This window comes from Schistocerca cancellata, chromosome 5 (assembly GCF_023864275.1).
Source record: "Schistocerca cancellata isolate TAMUIC-IGC-003103 chromosome 5, iqSchCanc2.1, whole genome shotgun sequence".
Taxonomy (NCBI): domain Eukaryota; kingdom Metazoa; phylum Arthropoda; class Insecta; order Orthoptera; family Acrididae; genus Schistocerca; species Schistocerca cancellata.
This window is the reverse complement of record NC_064630.1, coordinates 800,809,949-800,822,724: the sequence shown is the minus strand read 5'-3', so window position 1 is coordinate 800,822,724 and position 12,776 is coordinate 800,809,949. Positions and strand designations below refer to the sequence as shown.

Sequence of the window (12,776 nt, the reverse complement as noted above, 5' to 3'; positions counted from 1 at the left end):
CAATGCCGTTGACGTGGTCGATTTGAGCATTGAGGTCTTGAAGGAGAAGGACTTTAGCAATTCAAACATCATTCTTAATTTGACTCCTGAAGAACATAGCACAAGACCTGATTTACGGAGAAAGTGGTGGTCACTGTACGAGGCTACCTGATACCCATTACCCGTCCTGCAACAGTGTCAACAGCATCTTGTCTTTCACGTGCCCAGTGTGGTTGGTCACCGATTTGCTGAAACCATGCAGGCGCTTGCAAGAGTGCAAGCTGTGGCAAGAAGTATTTGATAATTATGTCCAGCTACAATGATGCAGCACGTTAACATTGAGGTAATCTTACCAACTGTTGCTTTAGACGAGTTTCCGTGGTTTCCTTAAATCGCTTAAGACAAATGCCGGGATGATTCGTTTCAAAACGACACAATCGATTTCCTACCCCCCCCCCCTCCCCCATCCTTCCGCTGTCTCAGCTTGTTCTCCGTCTCTAATTGCCTTGCCACCGATGGGATTTTAAAATCTTATTTCCCTCAAATTTTCTTCTCTTCCATTCAACCGAATGCCTAGGTCATTTATGAACGTAATCATTGGCACCTTACCCATTCCATTTTTATTTTCATTCTGAAATTTTCTTTCAGTTTCTTATTTCTTTTTGCAACAAACATGACTGTAATCATAACTTAATCGTAGCTAACACTTGGTTCAAGAATCATGAAACAAGGTTGTATACATGTAAGAACCCTGGAGATACTAAAAGGTTTCAGATAGATTATATAATGGTAAGACAGAGATTTAGGAAACAGATTTTAAATTGTAAGACATTTCCACGGGCAGATGTGGACTCTGACCACAATCTATTGGTTGTGAACTGTAGATTAATACTGAAGAAACTGAAAAAATGTGGGAATATAAGGAGATGGGACCTGGATAAACTAAAAGAACCAGAGGTTGTACAGAGTTTCAGGGAGAGCATAAGAGAACAATTGACAAGAATGGGGGAAAGAAATACAGTAGAGGAAGAATAGGTAGCTTTGAGGAATGAAATAGTAAAGGCAGCAGAGGATCAAGTAGGTAAAAAGACTAGGGCTAGTAGAAATCCTTGGGTTACAGAAGAGATACTGACTTTTAATTGAGGAAAGGAGAAAACACAAAAATGCAGTAAGTGAAGCAGGCAAAAAGGAATACAAACGTCTCAAAAATGAGATCGACAGGAAGTGCCAAATGGCAAAGCAGGGATGGCTAGAGGACAAATGTAAGGATGTAGAGGCTTATCTCACTAGGGGTAAGATAGATACTGCCTACAGGAAAATTAAAGAGACCTTTGCAGAAAAGAGAACGACTTACATGAATATCAAAAGCTCAGATGGAAACTAAGCAAAGAAGGGAAAGCAGAAGGGTGGAAGGAGTATATAGACGGTCTATACAGGGGCGATGTTGTTGAGGACAATATTATGGAAATGGAAGAGGAGGTAGATGAAATGGGAGATATGATACTGCGTGAAGAATTTGACAGAGCACTGAACGACCTAAGTCGAAACAAGGCTCCGAGAGTAGACAACATTCCATTAGAACTACTGACAGTCTTGGGAGAGCCAGTCATGACAAAACTCTGCCATCTGGTGAGCAAGATTATGAGACAGGCGAAATTTCCTCAGACTTCAAGAAGAGTATAGTAATTCCAATCCCAAAGGAAGCAGGTGTTGACAAATGTGAAATTACCGGACTACCAGTTTAATAAGTCACAGCTGTAAAATACTAACGCGAATTCTTTACAGACGAATGGAAAAACTGGTAGAAGCCGACCTCGGGGAAGATCAGTTTGGATTTCGTAGAAATGTTGTAACACGTGAGGCATTACTGACCCTACGACGTATCTTAGAAGAAAGATTAAGGAAAAGCAAACCTACGTTTCTAGCATTTGTAGACTTAGAGAAAGCTTTTGACAATGTTGACTGGAATACTCTCTTTCAAATTCTTGAGGTGGCAGGGGTAAAATACAGGGAGTGAAAGGCTATTTACAATTTGTACAGAAACCAGATGGCAGTTATAAGAGTCGAGGGGCATGAAAGGGAAGCATCGGTTGGGAAGGGAGTGAGACAGGGCTGTAGCCTCTCCTCGGTGCTATTCTATCTGTATATTGAGCAAGCAGTAAAGGAAACAAAAGAAAAGTTCGGAGTAGGTATTAAAATCCATGGAGAAGAAATAAAAACTTTGAGGTTCGCCGATGACATTGTAATTCTCTCAGAGACTGCAAAGGACTTGGAAGAGCAGTTGAATGGGATGGATATGGACTTGAAAGGAGGATATAAGATGAACATCAACAAAAGCAAAACGAGGATAATGGAATGTAGTCGAATTGAGTCGGGTCATGCTGAGGGAATTAGATTAGGAAATGAGACACTTAAAGTAGTAAAGGAGTTTTGCTATTTGGGGAGCAAAATAACTGATGATGGTCGAAGCAGAGAGGATATAAAATGTAGACTGGCAATGGCAAGGAAAGCGTTAACATCGAGTATTGATTTAAGTGTCAGGAAGTCGTTTCTGAAAGTATTTGTATGGAGTGTAGCCATGTATGGAAGTGAAACATGGACGATAAACAGTTTAGAGAAGAAGAGAATAGAAGCTTTGCAAATGTGGTGCTACAGAAGAGTGCTGAAGATTAGATGGGTAGATCACATAATTAATGAGGAGGTATTGAATAGAATTGGGGAGAAGAGGAGTTTGTGGCACAACTTGACTAGAAGAAGGGATCGGTTGGTAGGACGTGTTCTGAGGCATCAAGGGATCACCAATTTAGTACTGGAGGGCAGCGTGGAGGGTAAAAATCGTAGAGGGAGACCAAGAGATGAATACACTAAGCAGATTCAGAAGGTTGTAGGCTGCAGAAGGTACTGGGAGATGAAGAAGCTTGCACGGAATAGAGTAGCATGGAGCGCTGCATTAAACCAGTCTCAGGACTGAAGACGACAACAACAACAACAACAACAACAATACTGTAATCTGAAAACGTGTCTTAGAAGAAGTTTTTTTGTTTTACTCCTTAATTTTTGCCATCATGCACACTCAAAACTAGCGATGGAATTACTTAGTAGTGAATGGGCATTGTTAATGGCATTTATGAGTAAAGAGAAAAATTAATTGAACAGCATGCCCGAAGGTATTTCACAACACGCCGTTAGGGATGTATGAAGTTCATTAGTAGAACACATGTAAGTTCAGCGGAGAGTGAAGATCCCACATACATATACGTAGCTTAACTGTACAGGCACTTGCCAAATTTAGATACCAGGCAGTGTGTTTCAACATAGGACTAGAATGTAAACGAGGCAGAGATGTTTTTTCAACCTGCAGAATGTGCTGATCACACTTCAAGATCTTAAAAACCCTAATTTAGCAAATTCTATTTTATACCTTTGAAAACTAAGGGGAGTGAAGAAACAAAGAATCGTTTTATAAATTTAGAATACCTAAAAAGGACCGGATGGGTGAAGAAGGAAAACGCAGCCCCTCGGCAGTCCTAGTGTATATTAGTGCTGTAAAAATGCACACTGTGTTCTGGCGGTATAACGTCTAAAATATCCTCTGCCCCGAAGCATCATCGAATGAAAATGGCAACCAACACAAAAATTTTCTGTAACGAGTGTCATAGTCCAAAGCTTTAGGATTTTTTTTCTTACTGGCAGGATGAATTTGTGTCCAGTTTTTAGTGCAGGAATGGTGTTTTACAAACAGTATTCAGAAGAGACTCATACTTAAGTTCAAAACAAATTATACACTCCTGGAAATGGAAAAAAGAACACATTGACACCGGTGTGTCAGACCCACCATACTTGCTCCGGACACTGCGAGAGGGCTGTACAAGCAATGATCACACGCACGGCACAGCGGGCAAACCAGGAACCGCTGTGTTGGCCGTCGAATGGCGCTAGCTGCGCAGCATTTGTGCACTGCCGCCGTCAGTGTCAGCCAGTTTGCCGTGGCATACGGAGCTCCATCGCAGTCTTTAACACTGGTAGCATGCCGCGACAGCGTGGACGTGAACCGTATGTGCAGTTGACGGACTTTGAGCGAGGGCGTATAGTGGGCATGCGGGAGGCCGGGTGGACGTACCGCCGAATTGCTCAACACGTGGGGCGTGAGGTCTCCACAGTACATCGATGTTGTCGCCAGTGGTCGGCGGAAGGTGCACGTGCCCGTCGACCTGGGACCGGACCGCAGCGACGCACGGATGCACGCCAAGACCGTAGGATCCTATGCAGTGCCGTAGGGGACCGCACCGCCACTTCCCAGCAAATTAGGGACACTGTTGCTCCTGGGGTATCGGCGAGAACCATTCGCAACCGTCTCCATGAAGCTGGGCTACGGTCCCGCACACCGTTAGGCCGTCTTCTGCTCACGCCCCAGCATCGTGCAGCCCGCCTCCAGTGGTGTCGCGACAGGCGTGAATGGAGGGACGAATGGAGACGTGTCGTCTTCAGCGATGAGAGTCGCTTCTGCCTTGGTGCCAATGATGGTCGTATGCGTGTTTGGCGCCGTGCAGGTGAGCGCCACAATCAGGACTGCATACGACCGAGGCACACAGGGCCAACACCCGGCATCATGGTGTGGGGAGCGATCTCCTACACTGGCCGTACACCACTGGTGATCGTCGAGGGGACACTGAATAGTGCACGGTACATCCAAACCGTCATCGAACCCATCGTTCTACCATTCCTAGACCGGCAAGGGAACTTGCTGTTCCAACAGGACAATGCACGTCCGCATGTATCCCGTGCCACCCAACGTGCTCTAGAAGGTGTAAGTCAACTACCCTGGCCAGCAAGATCTCCGGATCTGTCCCCCATTGAGCATGTTTGGGACTGGATGAAGCATCGTCTCACGCGGTCTGCACGTCCAGCACGAACGCTGGTCCAACTGAGGCGCCAGGTGGAAATGGCATGGCAAGCAGTTCCACAGGACTACATCCAGTGTCTCTACGATCGTCTCCATGGGAGAATAGCAGCCTGCATTGCTGCGAAAGGTGGATACACACTGTACTAGTGCCGACATTGTGCATGCTCTGTTGCCTGTGTCTATGTGCCTGTGGTTCTGTCAGTGCGATCATGTGATGTATCTGACCCCAGGAATGTGTCAATAAAGTTTCCCCTTCCTGGGACAATGAATTCACGGTGTTCTTATTTCAATTTCCAGGAGTGTATGTTAAGGTCATTGGATGTACTAGCCATTAGATCACACCTTTTGAATAATACTACTGAAAAAGTGCATTAGTCAGAGCACATAAACACAAGATTAGTAAATGCTAGCAGACATTGTCCAGATAATTCAGTAGTAGCAATTGACTAAAAAACACCGTCCAAAGAGGCCTTGAATGCCCAACAGAACCGACTGGCTACCGTGTCATCCCCAGCCCTTAGGCGTCACCAGATGCAGATACGGAGGGGCATGTGTTCAACTGGCCTCACACTTGCCAACAGCACTCGGCAGACCCGGATGGTGACCCGTCCAAGTGCTAGCCAAGCCTGACAGCGCTTAACTTCGGCGATCTGACGGAAACCGGCGTTACCACAGTGGCAAGGCAAAAATAGCGATATCTGAGCCGCGACTGTAGTCGCAGACGAGTAGAATACCTTTGCTTTTATCTCTTCAACATCTTACACCAAGTTCGTTCCAGATATCGAACGCAAATTGTTTAGATGCCTATGAATCACATGTAGAAAATTCACGGGATGTGTAATGGAGATGCGTTTGTTCTAGAGATGTTATCAGCTTCAAAATCAGCAGGTTGTCTACGAGTAAATCTTGCGCTGTAGCACAATCACATGAGATTTGAAGTGCACGTACATTGACGAAAACAGTTCTGTTCTGCACATTTGATTGCTCTCATCGTAGGTATTCGTACTCTGTGATTATGTTGTGGGCTATCGCCCTGCAGTCCACAAATACTGTGAAGGTTCCGTATTTTCCTTCAGGCTTCGTTCCATTACTGAATGCAGTGCCATAACTGCTCATCTAGTAGCTTCAGTATCGATTTTTAAGCTCCGCCTTCTGCAAAACACAATGTCTTTCTGTTTTCATTTATCCAAAGATGCTTCGACACCTGTGTGGCTTTAGATTTACTTCCGTAAAATATTATGCAATTTTTTTCTTGATTTTCAATTTTAAGCCTGGAAAGTACACACTGATCAGCCACAACATTATGACCACCGATCTACTATCGACATAAACCCGTCCTGGCCATAGCAGTGTCACTTGGCGACGGATGACTGCTAGTCAGGCACACGCGCGGCGCATGTGGTATCAGTAAGCATGCTGATGGTGTGTAGGATGAGGAAGGCGCTTGATCTGTCTGAGTTTGACCCAGAGCAGATTGTGGTGGCCCGGAGGCTCGGCAAGAGAATTCGGAAAGTGCACGACTTGTCGCATGTTCAAGGAATGCTGTGGTTTCTTCAACGACCAGACGCCGTGGGGTTGGGCAGCCACCCCTCATTACAGATGTCAGGTGCCGAAAGCTGGGCAGTCTGTGTGGCAGAACTAACATCAGACTTTAATGATGGGCAGGGTAAAAATGTGTCTGAACACACGGTGCACGGAACACTCCTAACTATGGGCCTCTGCAGCCGACGACCCATGCATGTGTTAATTATAACACCATGAGATCGGAAACTATAGCTGAAATGGGCACGTGAGCATTAGCACTGGATGTTGGTGCAGAGGGAGAGTGTTGCATGGTCTGATGAATGCCGATACTTTATTCATCAAGCTGATGGGAGGCCACAGATCCGTCGTCTTCCAGGGCAACAACTCCTAGACACCTCCACTGTGGGATGGAGAGAAGCTGTTGGCATCTCCATTGTGCTCTGGGGAATATTCATGAGGGCATCTATGGGTCAAGTGGAGCCAGTGCAAGGCATCATGACGGCTATAGAGTGTTGTAGACTGGTTCCAGATGTCATACACCCCTTCATGAGAATCATGTATCCTGAAGGCAGTGGCATTTTTCAGCAGGATAATGCGCCACGTCGTAAGGCCAGTAGTGTGATGAAGTACTTCGAGGAACACAGTGGCGAATTCCAGCTGATATGTTGGTCCCCCAATTCGCAAGATCTGAACGCAATCGAACACATGTGGGATGTGATTGAATGTGGTGTTAGAGCTCATAAACCCTGTAATTTATTGGAATTAAGTGACTTGCGTCTGCCACCTCCCTCCAGCGACCTACCAGTACCTTATTGTATCCGTGCGATGAAGCATCGGTGCCGTTATCAGTGTCAAAGTTGGACGTCCCGTCTATTAGGTATGTGGTCCTAACGTTCTGGCTCATCACTGTAATATGTTTTCATTGCTCACATGGAAGTACATTAATCGTGAATGTGTGTCTGTTCAGGATGGCTTGTTTCTAAGGCTTTGACAGCATGATAACTACTATGTAGTGAGAAGTATGTTAAAGTAGATTACTTAGATTATAAATACTTTTTGAGACTAGTATTAATGCATGGTCTGTACCTGCGTTTTAAGGCATGTTTGCACGTTTGTTCTGTTTCATTTTCCTGTTGTCGTTATACACAAAATTTTCCACACCTCTTTGCCCTTCACGCTCAACTGTTGTCACGCGTTTTTTCCACGAAATCGAGATCTGGGAGAACACTTGTGTCGCCACATGTCTGAAACGGCTAGTGCCTTGACGTATTGTGAAGCCAGAGTGGCCCGTTCCACCCGGCCTCGCACTGCGACTCGAGCGCGCCGGCGAGTCCGTAGCGCGACTGCAGCCGCGGCGGTGTGTGACTGGCGCAGGCATCACGGGCAGCGTGCGCATCGACGACAACGGCGACCGCGACGCCGACTACGCGGTGCTCGACCTGGACCCCATCACGGGCCGCTTCGTGGTGGTGGCGCACTACTACGGCCGCGACCGGCAGTACACCGCCGTCGAGGGGCAGCGCATCCACTGGCCGGGCGGGAGCGAGGGGCCGCCAGCCGACGTGCCGCTCTGCGGCTTCCTCGGCAACCACCCGGACTGCGCCGACACCGGTGCGTGGCTGTCGCTGGCGCCGCGCTGCAGCCTTCCTCTGAACAAAACAGCCAGCGGCGCTTGCTATTGCTGAAGTGGCCGTCTCTGGAACAACGCAACAACTGCAGTGCAGAATCAAATTTCTGTCGTGCGGTAATATAAGTAGAGTCTGATGCGTTTCTTCCTTTTTTTATTTACTTTTCTGCATTCTGTAAACCGTTGACGCAAAATCCCCCATCTTCTTCAGCTCTTGGAATACCTACACCTCACCTACAGGGTGTTTCAAAAATGACCGGTATATTTGAAACGGCAATAAAAACTAAACGAGCAGCGATAGAACTACACCGTTTGTTGCAATATGCTTGGGACAACAGTACATTTTCAGGCGGACAAACTTTCGAAATTACAGTAGTTACAATTTTCAACAACAGATGGCGCTGCAAGTGATGTGAAAGATATAGAAGACAACGCAGTCTGTGGGTGCGCCATTCTGTACGTCGTCTTTCTGCTGTAAGCGTGTGCTGTTCACAACGTGCAAGTGTGCTGTAGACAACATGGTTTATTCCTTAGAACAGAGGATTTTTCTGGTGTTGGAATTCCACCGCCTAGAACACAGTGTTGTTGCAACAAGACGAAGTTTTCAACGGAGGTTTAATGTAACCAAAGGACCGAAAAGCGATACAATAAAGGATCTGTTTGAAAAATTTCAACGGACTGGGAACGTCACGGATGAACGTGCTGGAAAGGTAGGGCGACCGCGTACAGCAGCCACAGAGGGCAACGCACAGCTAGTGCAGCAGGTGATCCGACAGCGGCCTCAGGTTTCCATTCGCCGTGTTGCAGCTGCGGTCCAAATGATGCCAACGTCCACGTATCGTCTCGTGCGCCAGAGTTTACACCTCTATCCGTACAAAATTCAAACGCGGCAACCCCTCAGCGCCACTACCATTGCTGCACGAGAGACATTCGCTAACGATATAGTGCACAGGATTGATGACGGCGATATGCATGTGGGCAGCATTTGGTTTACTGATGAAGCTTATTTTTACCTGGACAGCTTCGTCAATAAACAGAACTGGCGCATATGGGGAACCGAAAAGCCCCATGTTGCAGTCCCATCGTCCCTGCATCCTCAAAAACTACTGGTCTGGGCCGCCATTTCTTCCAAAGGAATCATTGGCCCATTTTTCAGATCCGAAACGATTACTGCATCACGCTATCTGTTCTTCGTGAATTTGTGGCGGTACAAACTGCCTTAGACGACACTGCGAACACCTCGTGGTTTATGCAAGATGGTGCCCGGCCACATCGCACGGCCGACGTCTTTAATTTCCTGAATGAATATTTCGATGATCGTGTGATTGCTTTGGGCTATCCGAAACATACAGGAGGCGACGTGGATTGGCCTCCCTATTCCCCAGACATGAACCCCTGTGACTTCTTTCTGTGGGGACACTTGAAAGACCAGGTGTACCGCCAGAATCCAGAAACAATTGAACAGCTGAAGCAGTACATCTCATCTGCATGTGAAGCCATTTCGCCAGACACGTTGTCAAAGGTTTCGGGTAATTTCATTCAGAGACTACGCCATATTATTGCTACGCATGGTGGATATGTGGAAAATATCGTACTACAGAGTTTCCCAGACCGCAGCGCCATCTGTTGTTGAAAATTGTAACTACTGTAATTTCGAAAGTTTGTCTGCCTGAAAATGTACTGTTGTCCCAAGCATATTGCAACAAACGGTGTATTTCTATCGCTGCTCGTTTAGTTTTTATTGCCGTTTCAGATATACCGGTCAATTTTGAAACACCCTGTACATTTCTTGGTCGAGTGGTCAGCGTGACGGATTGCCGTCCTACGGGCCCAATTCGATTCCCGGCTGGGTCGGGGATTTTCTCCGCTCAGGGACTGCGTGTTGTGTTCTCTTCATCATCATATCATTCCCATCCGGCGCGCAGGTCGCCCAATGTGGCGTCGAATGTAATAAGACCGTCACCAAGGCGGCTGGACCTGCCCCGTTCGGAGCCTCCCAGCCAATGACGCCAAACGCTTATTTCCATTACATGTCTTGTAACGCCCTACAGTTCCTCCATCCTTGAGAATCCTGACCTGCTCATGCGCTTCTTATCATTAGGTCCCACCTTCGCTCCGCCTCCATGCACTCCATATCGTTTCCCTGCTGCGGAATTTCAATCGCCTTGCTGACCCAGACACCGAATTCATCCCTCAGATCCACCACTCCTTCGAAATATAATGCTTACTAATCATTGCATACCAAATGAAGGCTTCAACCCACATTTTCGTCACCCAGCTAGCATCCCACTCCTATCACAGCATCCACATCACAACTACGAATTCCTTCCTGCAGACACACACCACTCTCTCTCTCTCTATCGAAGATAGTCCCTAACAGCCCCTACATCAGAACTGACATTCCCTGAGATCTGAAACGCCCGCTAAACCCGCTGGGCAGAACAGGTAATAGGACTGTGGAAAGGGCCGAGGGCTGAGGTCAGTTCCTGCTTCTAATTGTCATTTATTGTAATTTAGCAACTCTTTCATGGCTGAAGACCTCCAACAAGAAATCTTAACAAGATAAAAATCCACTGCTGCTGTCTCATACCCCCAGACCGGAGTGCTGCCAGCGGATGTGTGGTGTCCCAGTGCGGCAGGGCCCTCAATAGGGAAACTGAAGAGCGAGCAACCGAGTCCCCACTCTCTCTACCAACTAAGTGAGCCGCAACGAGCATATACACCTATTTCACAAAGTTATAACCTCTTCCGCAGCGTGCCTTTTTTATCAGTGTCAACACAGTCTACAGACAAGGCAGACAGTGTTTTTTCCACTAAATGAGATAATATCTCAAAAAATGGCTCTGAGCACTGTGGGACTTAACATCTATGGTCATTAGTCCCCTAGAACTTTGAACTACTTAAACCTAACTAACCTAAGGACATCACACAACACCCAGTCATCACGAGGCAGAGAAAATCCCTGACCCCGCCGGGAATCGAACCCGGGAACCCGGGCGCGGGAAGCGAGAACGCTACCGCACGACCACGAGCTGCGGACGAGATAATATCTCTTTTTATTTAAAAATTACTTACATTCTCTCACAGTGTGGAAGTGGACTGGTAGCGGCTGTGGTGCCGCTCTTCAGACATTAATTTACACTCCTGGAAATTGAAATAAGAACACCGTGAATTCATTGTCCCAGGAAGGGAAACTTTATTGACACATTCCTGGGGTCAGATACATCACATGATCACACTGACAGAACCACAGGCACATAGACACAGGCAACAGAGCATGCACAATGTCGGCACTAGTACAGTGTATATCCACCTTTCGCAGCAATGCAGGCTGCTATTCTCCCATGGAGACGATCGTAGAGATGTTGGATGTAGTCCTGCGGAACGGCTTGCCATGCCATTTCCACCTGGCGCCTCAGTTGGACCAGTGTTCGTGCTGGACGTGCAGACCGCGTGAGACGACGCTTCATCCAGTCCCAAACATGCTCAATGGGAGACAGATCCGGAGATCTTGCTGGCCAGGGTAGTTGACTTACACCTTCTAGAGCACGTTGGGTGGCACGGGATACATGCGGACGTGCATTGTCCTGTTGGAACAGCAAGTTCCCTTGCCGGTCTAGGAATGGTAGAACGATGGGTTCGATGACGGTTTGGATGTACCGTGCACTATTCAGTGTCTCCTCGACCTCGACGATCACCAGTGGTGTACGGCCAGTGTAGGAGATCGCTCCCCACACCATGATACCGGGTGTTGGCCCTGTGTGCCTCGGTCGTATGCAGTCCTGATTGTGGCGCCAAACGCGCATACGACCATCATTGGCACCAAGGCAGAAGCGACTCTCATCGCTGAAGACGACACGTCTCCATTCGTCCCTCCATTCACGCCTGTCGCGACACCACTGGAGGCGGGCTGCACGATGTTGGGGCGTGAGCGGAAGACGGCCTAACGGTGTGCGGGACCGTAGCCCAGCTTCATGGAGACGGTTGCGAATGGTCCTCGCCGATACCCCAGGAGCAACAGTGTCCCTAATTTGCTGGGAAGTGGCGGTGCGGTCCCCTACGGCACTGCGTAGGATCCTACGGTCTTGGCGTGCATCCGTGCGTCGCTGCGGTCCGGTCCCAGGTCGACGGGCACGTGCAGCTTCCGCCGACCACTGGCGACAACATCGATGTACTGTGGAGACCTCACGCCCCACGTGTTGAGCAATTCGGCGGTACGTCCACCCGGCCTCCCGCATGCCCACTATACGCCCTCGCTCAAAGTCCGTCAACTGCACATACGGTTCACGTCCACGCTGTCGCAGCATGCTACCAGTGTTAATGACTGCGATGGAGCTCCGTATGCCACGGCAAACTGGCTGACACTGACGGCGGCGGTGCACAAATGCTGCGCAGCTAGCGCCATTCGACGGCCAACACCGCGGTTCCTGGTGTGTCCGCTGTGCCGTGCGTGTGATCATTGCTTGTACAGCCCTCTCGCGGTGTCCGGAGCAAGTATGGTGGGTCTGACACACCGGTGTCAATGTGTTCTTTTTTCCATTTCCAGGAGTGTATCACAAAGCGAAAAAAGTGGTCCAACTAAAACATTCTTATTTATTTACGTACTACACGAATATGTAATAAAAAATGCGGGTTCCTATTTTAAAAAACGCAGTTGATATCCGTTTGATATATGGCAGCGCCATCTAGCAGCCTAACCATAGCGCCATCTGGTTTCCCTCTTCAAGCTAGACAAGTTTCGTT

At 47.9% G+C, this 12,776-nt stretch overlaps 1 protein-coding gene across 1 annotated transcript in view; it reads left to right on the top strand.

The window, feature by feature from the left end:
* The window catches only part of LOC126188809 (atrial natriuretic peptide receptor 1), a 783,072-nt gene that overhangs the window by 244,434 nt on the left and 525,862 nt on the right, over positions 1-12,776 (top strand). Inside the window, exon 9 of the mRNA XM_049930422.1 lies at positions 7,781-8,017. Within this exon, the coding sequence (XP_049786379.1) occupies positions 7,781-8,017 (237 nt within the window). The remainder of the gene's footprint in view (positions 1-7,780; positions 8,018-12,776) is intronic.